Source organism: Sebastes fasciatus, chromosome 2 (assembly GCF_043250625.1).
Source record: "Sebastes fasciatus isolate fSebFas1 chromosome 2, fSebFas1.pri, whole genome shotgun sequence".
Classification (NCBI taxonomy): Eukaryota; Metazoa; Chordata; class Actinopteri; order Perciformes; family Sebastidae; genus Sebastes; species Sebastes fasciatus.
The window spans coordinates 26,635,034-26,651,738 of record NC_133796.1 but is presented as its reverse complement, the minus strand read 5'-3'; the positions used below and the strand labels follow the sequence as shown (position 1 = coordinate 26,651,738).

The following is a 16,705-nucleotide window of genomic DNA, read 5'->3' as shown; positions in this document are numbered from 1 at the left end:
CCGTCAAAATTCTCTGATTCCAGCTACTTAAATGTGAATATTTTCTGGTTTCTTTACTCCTCTATGACAGTAAACTGAATATGTTTGAGTTGTGGACAAAACAAGACATTTGAGGACGTCATCTTGGGCTTTGTGAAACATTGATCGATATTTTTCACCATTTTCTGACATTTTATTATAAACCAAACAACCAATAAATGAATCGAGAATATATTCAACAGATTTACAATGAAATGAATTGTTTGTTGCAGCCCTAATGAACTGTACAGAACGGTGCATCAATCTTATTCTATTACCATATTATTAAAAACAGGAAAGGTGCTTCTATGTTACAAATTTTACAAACAGAAATATACAGTATGAATAGAAAAGAAAAAAACAAAAGAAGGAAACGTATAAGGATGTCAAAGTTAACGCGATAATAACGCATAAACGCAAATTTGTTTTAAACCCACTAATTTCTTCAGGGCATTAACGCAACTTGAGATTTTTAGGTTGTAGCGGGCTCAGTTTTTAAGCTAGAGTGAAGATACTGGCATCATATGAAACTAGAAAACCATTGTTTCATCCAACCATCCAACCATGTCATAGTTTGTCGCAAAGGAGGTTAAATAACGCTACAAATGAGCACTAAATTTTGGTGAGGAAAAACTGTCATGGCCATTTTCAAAGGGGTCCCTTGACCTCTGACCTCCAGATATGTGAATGAAAATGGGTTCTCTGGATACCCACGAGTCTCCCCTTTACAGACATGCCCATTTTATGATAATCACATGCAGTTTGGGGCAAGTCATAGTCAAGTCAGCACACTGACACACTGACAGCTGTTGTTGCCTGTTGGGCTGCACTTTGCCATGTTATGATTTGAGCATATTTGTTATGCTAAATGCAGTACCTGTGAGGGTTTCTGGACAATATTTGTCATTGTTTTGTGTTGTTAATTGATTTCAAATAATAAATATATACATACATTTGCATAAAGCAAGCACATTTGCCCACTCCCATGTTGATAAGAGTATTAAATACTTGACAAATCTCCCTTTAAGTTACATTTTGAACTGTTAAAATGGGATTCATTTACGATTAATCGTGATTAACTATGGACAATCATGGACAACTGACTGACCGCCCTAATATAAAGAGATGATCACACAAGTAAAGTAAGTAAGAATAAAAACAGTAGGATAAAGGAACATGTATTATGTAATAAGGTTGTTTTGTTGCTGTTCTTCAGACTTCAGGGTCCAGGTTTCCATTTATAGTCTGATCTTTAAGGTTGTCTTTAAACTTAGAATTGGTATTGAGTTGTTGTTGTTGTTGTTGTTTTCCTCTACTGCTGCTTTGCTCCACTTAACTGAACTCCCACTGAAGTGTTTTCTAACAACCCAGAATCTGATGTTTTTTAATTGTCCCTCATGGACCCATTCCTGATAAAAAAAATAACATCCCAAAGGATGCCTTTCAATTTTACAATACTGAGAAATTACTCAGCAGTAGTAGTAGGTTTCCCCTCTCATAAGCCATTACATCTCTGCTGCCTCTCTCCTCCTCTTCCTCCTCCTCTTCCTCCTCTGTCTCTGTCACTCCCTCTCTCTCTCTCTCTCTCTCTCTCTCTCTGGTTGAAAACAGGCGCTCTCTCTTTCCTACCTCGCAGACGTTTTGGGTGCCACCGCCGCTGCATCCATCCTATCTCTCTGTCTCTTGTTTGTCTCTTTCTCTTGACTCTTTTTACTCAACAACTGGAGACAAACCGGGGTTAAACAAAAAAAAAAAAAAAAGCAGAAAAAGTGGCCGCTCCGGAGGCGATCCACAACAACAATGAGCCTCTCCTGACTAAAAACTGAATGGATTAAGCCAATCTATTCTGAGCGCTAATGAGATTAGAGCCATGATGGGTCTCAGCGGCGGCAGAGTGGTACCTTTCCTTCAGCTCCTCGGGGAACATTTTCCCTCTCAACACACCTCCTCCTCCAGACGTGGAAATGGCGCTTTTGCTACTGAAGAGGATGCCTCCATCGGGATAATAACAGACCTTTGAATGCACGCTCACCTGTGCACCTTCTGTGGCGCGCGGATTCCTAGAAGAAGAAGAAGTAGTAGAAGAAGTAGTAAATATGAAGTACCAGAAATATATCACGGTGATGCAGATGGCCATGGGAGTGACAGCCTCCAACAAAGACTGCCTCCCCGTTAAGAGACAGCTGTGGTGAGTAGAGAGGAGGAGGAGGAGGAGGTGCGCGTATGGATGGGTTGGTGCGTGCGTAAAAAGAGTGGCAAAGGTGTGTTTTCATGAGGAGAAAATGGCTTTAATATGAGCCTCTTAGCTTTGTTGTGATGAGAAGCTATTCCCTTCCCCCTCGTGTGTCTGTGAAGTTGAAGCCGAGCAGCTGTTGTGAGGAAGTCTGCATGCAGCCTCCTCCATGTCTCTGCGCCTTCCTTCAACAACTGGTTCATATTCACGCCGGTGATGTCCACACAGAGCAGCAGGCGTTTATCCAGAGAGGAGGAGAGGCTTGTGTATACTGTGCAGCCGTGCATGCATGCTGCTATGTGCGTGTGCTCGGTGGACTCTTGTTTGTTATGATCCGGGTGAGTTTCACCTGCAGGAGTATACACCTAGCAGGTGGATTCACAACAACAACAACAACAGTAGAGAAAACAATGTTGAGTGATGAGATGATGTCAGTGTTTTGTCTCCACCGAGCCTTTTTGAGAGCGTTTATTTGAAAGAGTGTAAATGTGGTGATTTGTATCTTCCAAACTAAGTCTCTCTGTTCTCTTAGATCTATTTTTGTGAGCTGATGTTGTAAAAAAAAAAAAATGCCGGCTGGTTTCTCTCCACTTCTCATCACTTATTCAGTAGCTTCGTGCACGCCTGCATTTAGATCACCATGTGAAGGAGTGATGCTAAAGTGCTTTACCATCATTGGCTGCTGATGTGTGTTTCATGTATATGAATGTAGTTTAATTCATATCAGTCTGTTGTTATTTATTACCCATCTACACACTTTTCCCCCAGCATGCATCCAGCAGACGTACCTGCTCTCTCTTTATAGACTTCCACCTTATTTCTATTTGTTAAACATTTTGTTACCATACATTTTTGTTTTCATTGGTTGTACTGCATTTTAGGGCAGCAACCAATGATTATTTTTATTGTCAATTAAACTGTTGCTGTTTTTAATCTAAATCATTTGATCTATGAAATTGTAGAAATTATTAAAAAAAATAGCCATCACTGGGCATCCTGGTGGGTTATTATAAGTAGGGATGCAGGATCCGACTTTTTCAGTCCCGTTACCGATACCTGGGCTTTGGGTATCGGCTGATACCGAGTACTGATCCGATACCAGTCTTTGATTAATAAGCTGTATGCCTCACTGTGTGGAAGTGACAGCGATCATTCTTTTATGTGTAAGGCAACATCAGTCTTGACTTAAACATTGCTTTCTTAACTTTGTCAAACAAAATGTAACACATAAATATAATAATATAATAAATTGTACACCAGCAAATTTAAACAGGAATTAAAATTTCAGTATATAATGTATATAGTATATAAACATAGAATGGATTTGAATAGATCGGCCCCACGGTCACCGATATCCGTTCCAGCTGCTTGAGTCAGTATCGGCCCGATATCCGATCCAGTATCGGTATCGGTGCACCCTTAGTTATAAGGTGCCTACCATGAAACGCAATGTCCACAGTTCAGGTTCGACCAGGTACCTTTGCTGACTGTGATTCCTCATCTCTCTCTCACCTCATTTCCTGTCATATATTAAAGCATAAAATGCCCCCAAATACCTTTTTTTTTATCTGCAGCTGCTTTGATAGACGATTTTTAAGCAAAAATGTCCAAAATTCTCTGGTTCTTAGCTTTTCAAATGTGAGGATTTACTGCTTTTCTTTGATTTATGTGACAGTAAACAAAGTATTTTGGTTTTTTTTGTACTGTTTGTCAGACAAAACAAGACATTTGATGGACATTTTTACCATTCTCTAACACTTTATAGGCCAAACAACCAGCCAATTCATCAAGAAATAACCGTCAGAGTAACAAATAATAAAATAATTGCAGCCCCTACAATGATATAAAACAGAGAAAAACTGAAAATCCTTACATTTGAGAAGTATAAAAGCCAAAAATATTTGGGTATTATTGCATTGTAAATCTCTTAAAAGATTAGCTATATGTCAAAATGTCATTATAAATTAATTTTATGTCTGGCGACTAACCGATTATTTGACTAATTGTTTTGTACATTTTGTAAATCAGTTGGTTGATATTAGGGAACAAGAGATTGATATTATTGTCTGTAACCTTATTTGGCTTTTGACAACATGGCAGAGGCTGTTACACCAGATGTCCTGTGTTGTGCTTACAGGTCACAGTATGGTAAACTGAAGTCTCTTCCTTTTGCTCATTGATATTAGGAGCCTCATTAATTAAAAAAGGAAAATCCAAAAACATTACACAGCAGAGTAGTGTTGAGTCTAATTATAGGCTCTCATTATTCAAACAATGGGCACATTCAGTTCTTCTTCTTCTGTAATCCACACAGATAACATTAAGCACAAGGTATAATCCTTCCAGATTGGCATTACTCTACTGAAAAAAGACAAACACTGGTTTATTTTAATGAATGTCCGACACGGTTCCTGTAGAGTTCATCCTATATATAGGAACAAGCCTGTAGTAGCACACCTGACTGAATCAGAAGTCATCACACAGGGGAAAAGGATTGCTTTTCTCCTCTTAGCTCGTGACTGCTGTCAAATGTGTTGCAAAAGGACACAGTGGTGACTTGGTTTTGACACTTCTCCCTTAAGAGAGGCGCGGCGGTTTGTCTGGGGCCATCACATCATGGTGGGGGAAGGGGCACGGCCATTAAAACAGGATTACTGTATCGCCTCCGACAGCCACTTTAACGAAGGGAAGCTGAGCCAGCGTGTGCCTGCAGTGTGTGTTACATGGAGTCACCCCATGCATTCACTTGCATGTCATGCCTGTCTTTATTCAGGGTGAAGTCAGAGCCTAGAATCAGTAGGCTTGCATGCACACAAGTAACTCAATTACTATGAATACCCAGATCGAGGTAATACTCGACAATGTAACAAGATTTAAAACTGGACGACTTCTCTAATAAACCAAGTTTAAATAAACTGTTTGATCGCCAAGTTTATATCCAGATGTGTGGTAACCTTTGAGCTAACGATAGTAGCGATATAGTAGATAAATGCTGGAGGGACTTTATTGATTTTAGCTCTATCCATTCATACACCCATCTATCCCTCCATTTTTGCCCGGTCACACAGAAAGGCGTGTGAATGACACGATAATACGCAAAGCAAAAGCTTGTAATAAGAACGCCTTACGTGCTTTAGGCGTGTCATTTTCATGCCATGCAGTCTGTACTGACCGCAATGTAATGATGTAGAATAAAAGGGGAGAAAGACCACTTATGGCGGGCCGGAGGTGAGGTGGATGGGTCCAACAAACAGGACTTTCAACCAGGAGAGTGGTGTTCGAGACTAGTGTTTTGTTTTGCAAGTTATGTTAGTGCCGTTTATTACACGGCTTTGTATTCTGATTGGTCAATCACAGCGTTCTACGGTCTGTTATTTCTTTATAGCAGACCATTGCTATGTACTGTATAACAGACCATTGCTACGTTGTGGTGACGTTTGTGACGTGTTTTCCTTTGTGATGTTATGTTATTTCTGTACTTATTTTACTTAGTTTACGTACTTATTTTTACCTAACTAAGTGCTTTTATTGCCTAAACCTAACTGAGTGGTTTTGTTGCCCCCTGCTGGTACTGCGCGTTAGTACATGTGTAATATTCACAACTCTGCGAGGGAAAATGTGACACTGACACGCTATCCTCTGGTGGACAGGCGGATATTGGGTGATATTGGGTTGTCCATTTTGTATAACAGCCTATGCCCAGGAAAACAGTTTTTTCCCCGCCATTGTTAATCATAAACATGCATTTTTTTCAATGCACTGCTTTGCATCAGGTACTCTTTGACCATTGGGCAACCTCCGGGTCTGAGAAGTGAAGCCGATGCAGAAGTGCCTTAAACTTGCATTCTTGAGAAAATGAGCCTACTTCTCACTTGGTTTATTACCTCAGTAAACATTGCAAACATGAGTTTATGGTCTCAATCGCTAGTTTCAAGTCTTCTTTAATACAGCGTGATGTTCATTTAGTAAATTATGGTCCCATTTAGAGTCAAATAGACCATAAAGCAGGGGATGCTTTAGGGCGTGGCTACCTTGTGATTGACAGGTCATTACCACGGCGTTGTCTGGTCTGGGTGTTGTCCATGTCCCTTTCACAGTGTGTTTACAGTTCATGAAAGTTAATTTTAACCTTTTTGGTTGCCTGAAAATGTCTCATTCAGCGTTCAGTTGTGCTGAGCTCCACCCTCTCGTGTCACTTCTGGTTGCAAAAAAACAACATGGCGACGGCCAAATTCCGAGATGGCAGCGGTCAAAATGCCCAACTCGAGGCTTCCACAAACCAATGGGTGACATCACAGTGACTATGTCCATTTCTTATATACAGTCCATGCTTTGACCTTTTTGGCACAGAATCAAAATCAAAAGAAACCAGACTGAGCAGTTTATACCTTTATACATGATAAGATAAGATGAGTATGTTATTGAGAGACTGTTGAATAAGTGCTCTAGTGCACCGCTGTAAGTTCATGTGACTTGTTCTCTAAAGTTGTTGAAATTAATTGGATGCAAATGCCAGTTTACTTTCTGCAACTGGTGGTCCTTTCAGCCATTGAGTTGAGAGACGTGATGGACATGAAGCTTTGGCTGTTGAGTTACAGCAATGACTGCAGGAGCAAGAGGATTTAGAACTTAGTCAGGTACATTCAGGTAATGTTTTTATAGCAACAAAAAACACAAACGGAGACAGCATACTTGATTCTTAAACAAAACAAGGAGACAGAATGGAGACGTCACTTATTATAGATGAGGAGGAGGTTGCGCGCCAGATGGTTTTATGATCTTCCAAAACACTCGACCCCCTTGATTAAAAATCTACTTCCATCCATCCATCATGTTTTAAGAGCAGCTCAATAAACACTTCACTGCGTGAGATGCATTTGAAATGTGACATGTTTGTGTATTTAGCATTTTATTTATGGGTGATGATGCATGCCCAATGATAATTAGTGGTTTCTGTACATAAACTTGAGAACCACCTCTGCCATATTTCTAAGCTCGATAAAGCCAGAAGGTGTCAAGTGCTTATCCTGACCAGCTGCTTTCAAGATGTAATTAGTCAGTACAAGTACCATACAGGTAGATCACCTGCAGTAACTGTAGCATTTACATCAAACTGCATTTAACGTTTGCATTGCTATTATGATTTAGTTATTAAGAGATATATTTGAATATTATGAAAGACAACAACAATCTTGTGTATTTAGGGAGGTCATTCAGAGAGTGGCTTTTTTTGAATGCCGTGTAGCAGTGATCCAGAGTATTTATTCCCCTTGTGGCGCAGTCAGTATGTTGATTGAAGTCAGGCATAATATGCGACCTGTGCGCAGTCGGAGCACGAGCAAGACACACGGCAGGCCTGAGCATGGGTCACATGACGGTTGTCAGGGCCAGGATGATATTAGAGTTATATTGAAAAGGGGAAATGATAGAGTCATTGTTTATTAACTTTCAATTCCAGCAATGTATTTCACAAACTAGTTAGCAACTTACCGTGAAGACAGCGCTTGACTCCGCACCACCGTCTGTTCATCATTCAATCGATACATCGATCTGGATCGATGTATCGATTGAACGATCAACGATCCAATATCATCGATGCAAAGTGAAAACATATCATCTTTAAGACACGCCTTTATTTTGATTTACCATGACACGTCTGTTTAACAGTGCAGTGTGTGTAAGTTACAGTTTACCCAAGCCAAGTACTTGTGTCTTGCTACCTGCTGGTTAAAATGAAGGGGGTTAGCCCCAAAGTTAGCAACAACAACTTCAGCTCATGCTCACTTAAGGTGGGCTGATCTTTAAGATGGACCAGCTATTCTCATTTCACTGACAAGCCGCTCACCAGCATTGACCAGCAACCAGACCTCCAGCAACAGGAGGTCTATTTTTATTCTTTTTATTAAAAAGAAGAAGAAGCTTTTCATTTAAATGTTTGGAAGAGCTCAGTAATAAAATTGTCTCGTCATATTTGAGTTGTTTTTTGTGAGATGTGAATTTAACTGATTGTGTTAAATAGTCATATGATATCGTCTCATATCAATCACAGGCCCCCGAATTGAATCAAATTAAAATTGTATTAATTCAGACTTTGTGATATCGGTAAGTATCGTATCATAGTCCAAAGAATGACATAATATCGTGTCGTGATGAAACTGGTGATTTACACCCCTACTGCCTAGTCCCGAGTGTTGGACTAAGTGCTTTGTTACGTTTGTTGTTTAATGTTACAAACTACAAATGTCACTTTTTAGTGTCACTTTTTTAGTGTTAGTGTTTGTAATGTAATGTGTCTGTTCAGAACATGGTGGCTTATGTTTGTAATTGTCTGTAAATTTATACATTACTCAAACAGCTTTGAATTCATTATATTCTGTAAAAATGTGTATATCTGTGATAGGCCAATATCTGATAAATCGGTTGGGCATTAGTGAAAACATGCATCCTTAGACCAAGGTGTTATTAGCCAGTGCTGGAGGAGCAGTGACCAGTATGGTTTTATTGTAAATCCGCCACATTATCTTTGAAAACTCACCAATTTCCGTTTTGTTTCAGCCACACCGCATTGTTTTCTTCTGGTCTTAGTCAAATTAAGGCACTTAATAACAACAAACAGAAGGCTCTACAGTATATGACCTCATTACACTGCATAAAACACATTGTTATTATACAAAGCACACAGTGGTCTGTAGTAACCACAGCACTGTAATTAGTTTAAGATAATCCATAAATAATAATTAGCCAGGTGACGTGTGTTTAAACTGGTCGCAGCTCTTCCTAATGTGGGTGTATGGTCCTGTATTGTGTGCCAGATGTCTACTCTGCTCCCAGTGACAGTCCACAGTGACAGCTCCGCCTGGTGTTCTCAGTCCACCTGCTTAATGATGCATAAAGTCAGCGTCCCTTCTTCCCCCCAACACACACACATGCAGCAGCCCTTCTGCCCTCCGATTTGCCCGTCCACACGTCCTCCCTCCCAGCTTTTCAGAGGAACACACACATTCAACAACTCCTGTCCTACCCCCTCCACTCTTCCAGCTCCACTCATGGAGGCCGTGATGCGTAACCTCACACAAACTGACAATGCCGCGCATTAGTTACCTCAGCAGGAGCCGAAGTCCAGGGTGGGCCTGTCATGATAATCAGTACTTTTCTGAAAAACATGCAGAAATACAGTATTTTTCTCCTTTACTCTCAGTATCTCTCGCTCTCCCTGGAGTAAAAAAAAGCCTTTTTGTATCAAAGTCATGGAGTCTGATGTTAAAAAACACGAGTCCTGACTTCATGGCAGTCTCTGAACACACTACTCTCTCCACAGTTCTTTATAGAGTATCTGCGAAGGTGCACACATGTGTTTGTTTTTGTATTCAGTGTTTCTGTCCATTAGGAACTCGCATGTTCTTACTTTGGCAGAACGGTTGTAATCTCCTCTCAGATGGTTTATGCCACTAAAGGGAACAGATTACACAGGGTTTATTGACTCGTGGCTCACCCCCTTACCCCCACCCGCTCTCCGAGCTTCCTGTGTGTTTACGTGTTTGTCGGTGTGGGTGTGTGTCTGAGTGTAGGTTTTTGGGTGTCTGTGCCAGTGTGAGTGTATCTGTGTGTTTGTTTGTCTATGGCAGGCCTATTCAATTGGCGGCCCGTGGGCCGAATCCGTCCCTTTAATGACCTCAATCCGGCCCTTTGATCATTTATAAATATGAAAAAAGTATTTCCCCCTGAAACCCGATCCCGGCCGACATTACTGTCTTTAAGAGGCTGTAGCGAGCTCGGTCTTAAAGCTAGTCGGGAAGTAGGATAAATAACACTCTAAAGTTAAGCTACATTTTGGTGACGGAAAAACTGTCATGGCCATTTTCAAAAGGGTCCCTTGACCTCTGACCCCAAGATATGTGAATGAAAATGGGTTCTATGGGTACCCACGAGTCTCCCCTTTAAGGAAATGCCCACTTTATGATAATCACATGCAGTTTTTTTGCATGTAGTATAAATGTGTTTGATTAGTTAATTAACTGCTGACCTGCTATCTCCCCCTAAAGACCCCCTGCCCCCTCTAAAAAAGACAAATGTGTGTTCCAATAAGAGAGTTTATTCCCATTCATCAATGTTACCACTCATGCTATTGACGCAGCTAAGGACTGTTAAAGCAATATAATTGTGATTTTATTTAAGTAACCTGCTTATATTCTAAGTTTATGGGGGTTTACATTGTTTTATTAATAGTAATTAATTAGCCCATTCATTAGATATGTCTTGTTTAGCACAGAAATATTATTTTGTTAAAGAGTTTTAACTCAGGCTGTTTAAGCAGAGGGAATTTAGGAGAGTCAATATGAATAAAAAAGATGTTAAATGCAACATTGTGTTTATTAAAACAACAACCAACTAAGATTAAAATAGGTATATTGTTTTCACATTTAAATTCCTAGCTTCACAGATAAGACACGGAAATGCAAATGTCAGGCCCCTTGGCACTTCAAATCTGGCCCTTCTAAAAAAGCAATTGAATAGGCCTGGTCTGTGGGTTTGGACCTTTAGTTGATATCAGTTTCAAGATGACTCTTATCAACATAGGACTGGGCAAATATGCTTGCTTTATGCAAATATGTGTATATATTTATTACTGGTAATAAATTAACAACACAAAACAATGACAAATTTGTCCAGAAACCCTCACAGGTACTACATTTAGCATAAAACTATGCTCCAATCATAACATGGCAAACTGCAGCCCAACAGGCAACAACAGCTGTCAGTGTGTCAGTGTGCCGACTTGACTATGACTTGCTCCAAACTGTATGTGATTATCATAAAGTGGGCATGTCTGTAAAGGGGAGACTCGTGGGTACTCATAGAATCCATTTACATTCATCTTGAGGTCAGAGGTCAAAGGACCCCTTTGAAAATGGCCATGACAGTTTTTTCTCGCCAAAATTTAGCACACGTTGGGAGGGTTATTTAACTTCCTTTGCGACAAGCTAGTATGACGTGGTTGGTTTGTAGTCTCATTTGATGCCAGTATCTTCACTCTAGCTTTAAAACTGAGCCCGCTACAACCTAAAAATCACAAGATGTGATAATGCGTTTAAGAAATTAGTGGCGTTAAAACAAATTTGCATTAATGCGTTATTATGGCGTTAACTTTGACATCTCTAGTTGTTACCAAAACTCAAGTATTTTATTGTCACTGGCATTGAGGTATTTGAAATGCCATCGAGCCATATTTGGTTGATAAGGTGTGTACCAAATTGAACTAATTGTACCTTTCTGTTACGGTTCGGTGTAAATGTGACTCTGCAGCTGCGTCCTCCTTGAGTCTGACTGCAGCTCTCACACAGTGCAGGTCTTGATTAACGTAATGGTGAGCCTAACGAAGTGTCTGGTAATGGCTGCTTAAAGAGCCTGTTGGCGGCTGTGATGGTAACAGAGGCCTATCAGAGACTCATCGTCTCCAGTCAGAGTCAGACGCCGAGCAGCAACGACTTTTAGAATCTGTGAGTCACACGTTCTCGGCCTCTGGTGACTCTCGACTGTCACGATGGCTCACAGGGGGCTGACAAGATGGAATCCATCACTGCTGTCCCACAAATAGAGAAGGACACAGCAGAGGGGATCCACTATTGTTTGACAGAGATCTCGATTTATTCTCTTCCTTCTTTCCCTCTGCTTGGCAGACTTATATCTGTCTGGCTGTGGCAACATTCATATTTTCTAATGTTACATAATTGAGGCATTTCATTTTCCTAATATGATGTAATAGCATTATACTGTAGTGTAGTAGAGACTGTCTGGAACACAAAAAGTGTCTGATACCGTAAGTCTGAAGCACACTTAGTGATTATCCCTTTTTTTTATTTATTATGTCGTCTATTCCAATAACATTGAAATTGACTAACCAGTCAAATAATGTATGACTACACAGTGTTGCAAACCACACTGGGATAGGATACCTAAAAGTTTAAGCCCATTAACTACATATCGCATATTATTGCTGACCATGATTTAATATTGACTTAAAGGAACAGTGTGTAAGATTTCGGGGGATCTATTAGCAGAAGTGGAATAGAATATTCATAACTATGTTTTCTTTAGTGTATAATCACCTGAAACTAAGAATTGTTGTGTTTTTCTTTACTGAGGCTGCCATGTTGCTCCGTCATGTTTCTACAGTAGCACTGCCTCTGCACACTAGCTCTAGAGAGAGCCTTTCACACTTTTATGTTACCTGAAGACCTCCGTAGTTCTCCTACATGCTTGTAAAACTGTGGTAACATGAGCACAGCGTGGCATATATATATATACATATATATATACTGTATAGATACTGTATATAAAGACAGAGATTCCTTACTTTATAGTTAGATGTTGCTGCGTGATACAGCGCTACCTATTGGCCAAATGGCACCAAATGTGTTACTCAGACAGCATATCTACATGTTTCCACCAAATGTGGTCACAATAGCACAAAGCATTTAGGAGAGATGACATTTTTTGTAATATATGCCCTGCCCACAGCATTTGAGCTACTTTGAGGGCCAGCTACAGCAGAACTGTAGGGAACAAAAATCCCAAAATGTATTTTTTTCTAGCTCAGTCGAGAGATGCACCAAATTTGGTGACGATTGCTCAAAATGTGTCAAAGGAGTAGAAAAAAATCTGATTTGGACACAATCCAAAATGGCAGAAAATCCCTCTAGATGCAAATGGGACATGGTTTATATGGATGGATTTGTCTGGACCCATAAATTCCAGGAAAATGTTGGTTCTGAGACTTATGGTTAAAAAGTTAAAAAGCCAAAATGTAAAGCTCCTTGTTATAGCGTAGGGCCGTCCCCCTGAATGCATTTGATTTGACAATGATTGGCTCAACAGCGCAATATGCGATATTATCGCCTTTTTGTTTTTTCATTAATCCTGATTTTAGTACTGTATAAACAAGCTTTATTTTTAGGCTATTATTATGTAGATTGTTGCTTTTTAAATGATAAAGATGACAGTTTTAAAACTATTTAAATACTCATTTATTCTTAAATGCTGAACACAGTAGGGCAATGAGGCACAGTGTTTATTTCAGCTGAGACGTTTAGTTTGCATCTGGTTGCTATGATACGGAATATCTGCCAAAGTAAAAATGTTGGCACAAGGTAGAGTACTTGCTCTGGATGAAGGGAAGGCTGAAGCACATGGTGAGATATGTGTACTAACTTCTCCTCCATTGTTGTTGTTCAGCACTTGTAGCCTACATGTAGGATGTGACAGTCCTTATTTGTGGTATTTGTCCCGCCCCTCCTCCATTGTGATTGGACGGCTGGGTAAAAAGTGACAGTGGCGAGAAACAGCGTTTTACCCAATAATTGAAAAATTTTCAACTCTTGGCGACCAGAAAAAACACCATATGTGCAGCGTTCAGAGCAGAATAGACGCTCATTGCCTTGTTGTGCTGCCGGCGTTTGTAGCATAGTGAAAATACGCAACACTCCCATTGTAAAGAATTAAAAAAAGAAAAAATCATGAACATAGTGCCTCCATTTGGTCAAATTACACCACATTTGACACCGCACTCCCTTGGGTCCTAAGCAATACACCCACCAAGTGTGAAGTCGATCGCATGAGGGGGTTCTCGAGATCCACGAAGGACATACGGAAAGACAGAGAATTGCTTCATAGTTAGATATCTTTTAGAACTTGCCTCTCCTGTTAATGGACAGTTCCCCAAGTGAAATGTATAAAACATGCTTATGTTTGGTGGGATGGTGTAGTATGTGGTAAACAGTAGGAAGGGTAGCATCTACTCTCCACCTTTAGCCCAACATGTCTTCACAGCAGATCTCTGCTGCTCACTCATTGAGTTTTAATGATGTCTGTTGTGCACACATGGGAGGGAGCAGCCTTGCTTTTTGAAAGCCATCGACCTGCTTGTTGCCCTCCTCTCCACAGGGGTCAGACAGCACTCGGACACGCGCGTTGTCCCGCGTTGTTTGATACATGTCTATATGCCTAATCTGGTCTGCCCATCTGTCAGGCCTGTCTGGCCTAATCAGAGTCTTGATCTCACCACAGATTTTCAGCGGCATCCTCGTCTGCGCAGGTGGCTTTCAAAGAGCTTACAGACTACAACCAGTAAATAAAAAGCTTTGATATGTTGTTTTCTTCTCTTTCTCCTTTCTCTGATGTTTTCAAGGATGTTATTAGCTGGCCAGTACATTAGTCATTGGTTTCATTCTTCTGTTAGGGAGGGTCAGTGAGGTTATCTTGATAAAGAAGGATGTGTCATGCACCTCTTGTCACCACTTGTCCCCTGAAGTAGGAGGGGGGCCCGTGAGCAGAATGATGCATGTTCATCGGCTGCCATCACTTCCAGCTGAACAGTCAGGCATTACGAAGCAGTCAGGATGACCTCTGAGCCATACGCTGACAGTGTCCCTCTGTCCTTTGTCCCTTTGCATCATAGTCTTTCTCCTTTTGTCTTTCGGCCCCTTTTCTTCCACCTCTGCCTCTCAGCACCGTGGTCCTTCATGCTTTGTCTCCTTTCTTTCCTGCTTTTTTTGTCTTTTTGTTCTAACTTTTATTTATCCCACCTGTGCAATAGTGGCCCTTTAGTTAGAGAGTGAGTTTATATGGAAAGTAAAACAAATGACTAACATACTGGCACGGTAAAAGCTTCTTTGAAAAGGTCTGAGGATATAAATGGAAAGAGGAAAAGTCAGTGGAGCTATTTTGGATGCACCACTGTCGCTCGATGAACTGGAAGATACGAACAAAGGCAAATCTCAGGATCAAAAGGCATCCCGTCAGAGCTCTGTTTAACATTTTGGTCAGAGCACAGTCCATTGTTATTAGACGTGATATAAAAGAAGTTGGAGAAGTATGGCAGTCTTCTCTAGTTAGAGCCACCTGTGCAGAAGAGGACAGGCAATCTGTGATGGGATCATGTCTCTGTCTGTGTCTGTGACTGGAAGCATTGCTGCTTAGGTAGAAGTGTCAGGATGGCGATGAGACACACCTGCTTTTGTTCCTGTAGTCCTCACTGAGCGGAACCAATTGTTCTGCAAAGTGCTCTCCGTCTGAAGATCTGTCATAACATAATAACTCAGAGGTAACAGGTACATGTACGCTGGTAGCCCCCCAACCTCTACCCTATCCCCCTTAACACCCATACAGTTAAACTAGTGTCTACAAAAAGTATGTCACTGGTTTATATTTAAATATGTGCTCAATTGTTAAATATAACTGTGAAAAACACATTGTGGCTTTGCAGTAATGTTAATCTGAAGTATATGCTGTAAAGCAGTGATTCTCAAGGTGGGGTCCGTGGACTTCCAGGGGTCCGTGGCACTCTGTCAGAGGGTCCGCAAAATAATTTGCTATACATTTTAAAACTGTGTTGTATCCTTAAAAAGTGCAAATCTACAGATGGGGACCATTTGAAATTACTTGGATTACATACGAATTGATTACATGGGATATATATGAATTACAGTGCATTACTTTTCATAAGTATAGCTAAGAACGGTGTATGAGAACAGTCTGTATTATAATATACTATCATATTTTATATCATATTTTTAAAACCTCTAATCTCAACACTATGTCACATTATTATTGTGTTGTGACAGATTATGAATCATAACCACAGAATACATATACAGCATATATTATTTTGCTTTTTTACTTTATTAAATTGGAAAATGTACGACAACTGGGCAAACTCCACCTGCTGATGAAGTTCATGTGATATGATTGAAAACTCCAGAACAACTACTAAATGGATGCTGTGTTGAGATTGTTTTGTCAAAGCCAAAAATTACCTTTCATAATCTTTTAATGATGTTCTTCTGGTGTGATGTTAGGCGGTAGTACAGAAACAAATGCATTTTTTCATTCATTATTATTTTTTGATAAATTAATTAATTTATTCAATTATGCTTTTTTATCTAACAATATTATTACTGAAGAACGTACTTTTCTGCTGATACCTTAATCAATGAATTGACTAATCATTTTTCTACAATTAGCACAATAACACATTGCTGGGATGAGGTAGTCCCAGTCTGTAAAGCTTTGCTAATGACCTCTTAAATCCAGGGTAGGAGGGAGATTCTCTATTTTGGGCTCAAATCTCATGTAATATTCATAAACTTCACCTCTCACTGCAGTCAGTGCCTAATGTTTCTTGTTATTTCTCTATTTTTGTGCTGTACTGAAGGGGTGACTTTGGGTACACATTGTGAGTGCTCTTCGGCCTGTCTGTGAGTCTCCGTATTTCTCCAGAGACAGTGAAAAGTGAAACTAACTTCTGTCTGCGCAGACAGCCATACGGTGTCTAATCCACTGGCCTCATGGCTCAATATATCTTCCTAAAATCCTTCAGTATCGCTGATGATAAATCATTCTTAGGTCAGCAGCAAGTGAGCAGTCATAATTCTGCTCCGTCTTGTGATCTGTATAGTT

At 40.2% G+C, this 16,705-nt stretch overlaps 1 protein-coding gene across 13 annotated transcripts in view; it reads left to right on the top strand.

Annotated features, from left to right (window-relative positions):
- The window catches only part of tjp1a (tight junction protein 1a), a 164,441-nt gene that overhangs the window by 31,672 nt on the left and 116,064 nt on the right, over positions 1-16,705 (top strand). For 8 of the 13 annotated variants that reach the window (XM_074616284.1, XM_074616260.1, XM_074616315.1 and 5 more), the window contains exon 1: positions 1,647-2,206. The exons of 1 other annotated variant lie outside the window; for it this stretch is intronic. In XM_074616284.1, the coding sequence (XP_074472385.1) occupies positions 2,115-2,206 (92 nt within the window). In that variant the 5' untranslated portion in view covers positions 1,647-2,114. Of the gene's footprint in view, positions 1-1,646; positions 2,207-16,705 lie in introns of those variants that run through there. 4 more of the 13 variants (XM_074616295.1, XM_074616305.1, XM_074616240.1 and 1 more) reach the window with 1 other exon arrangement.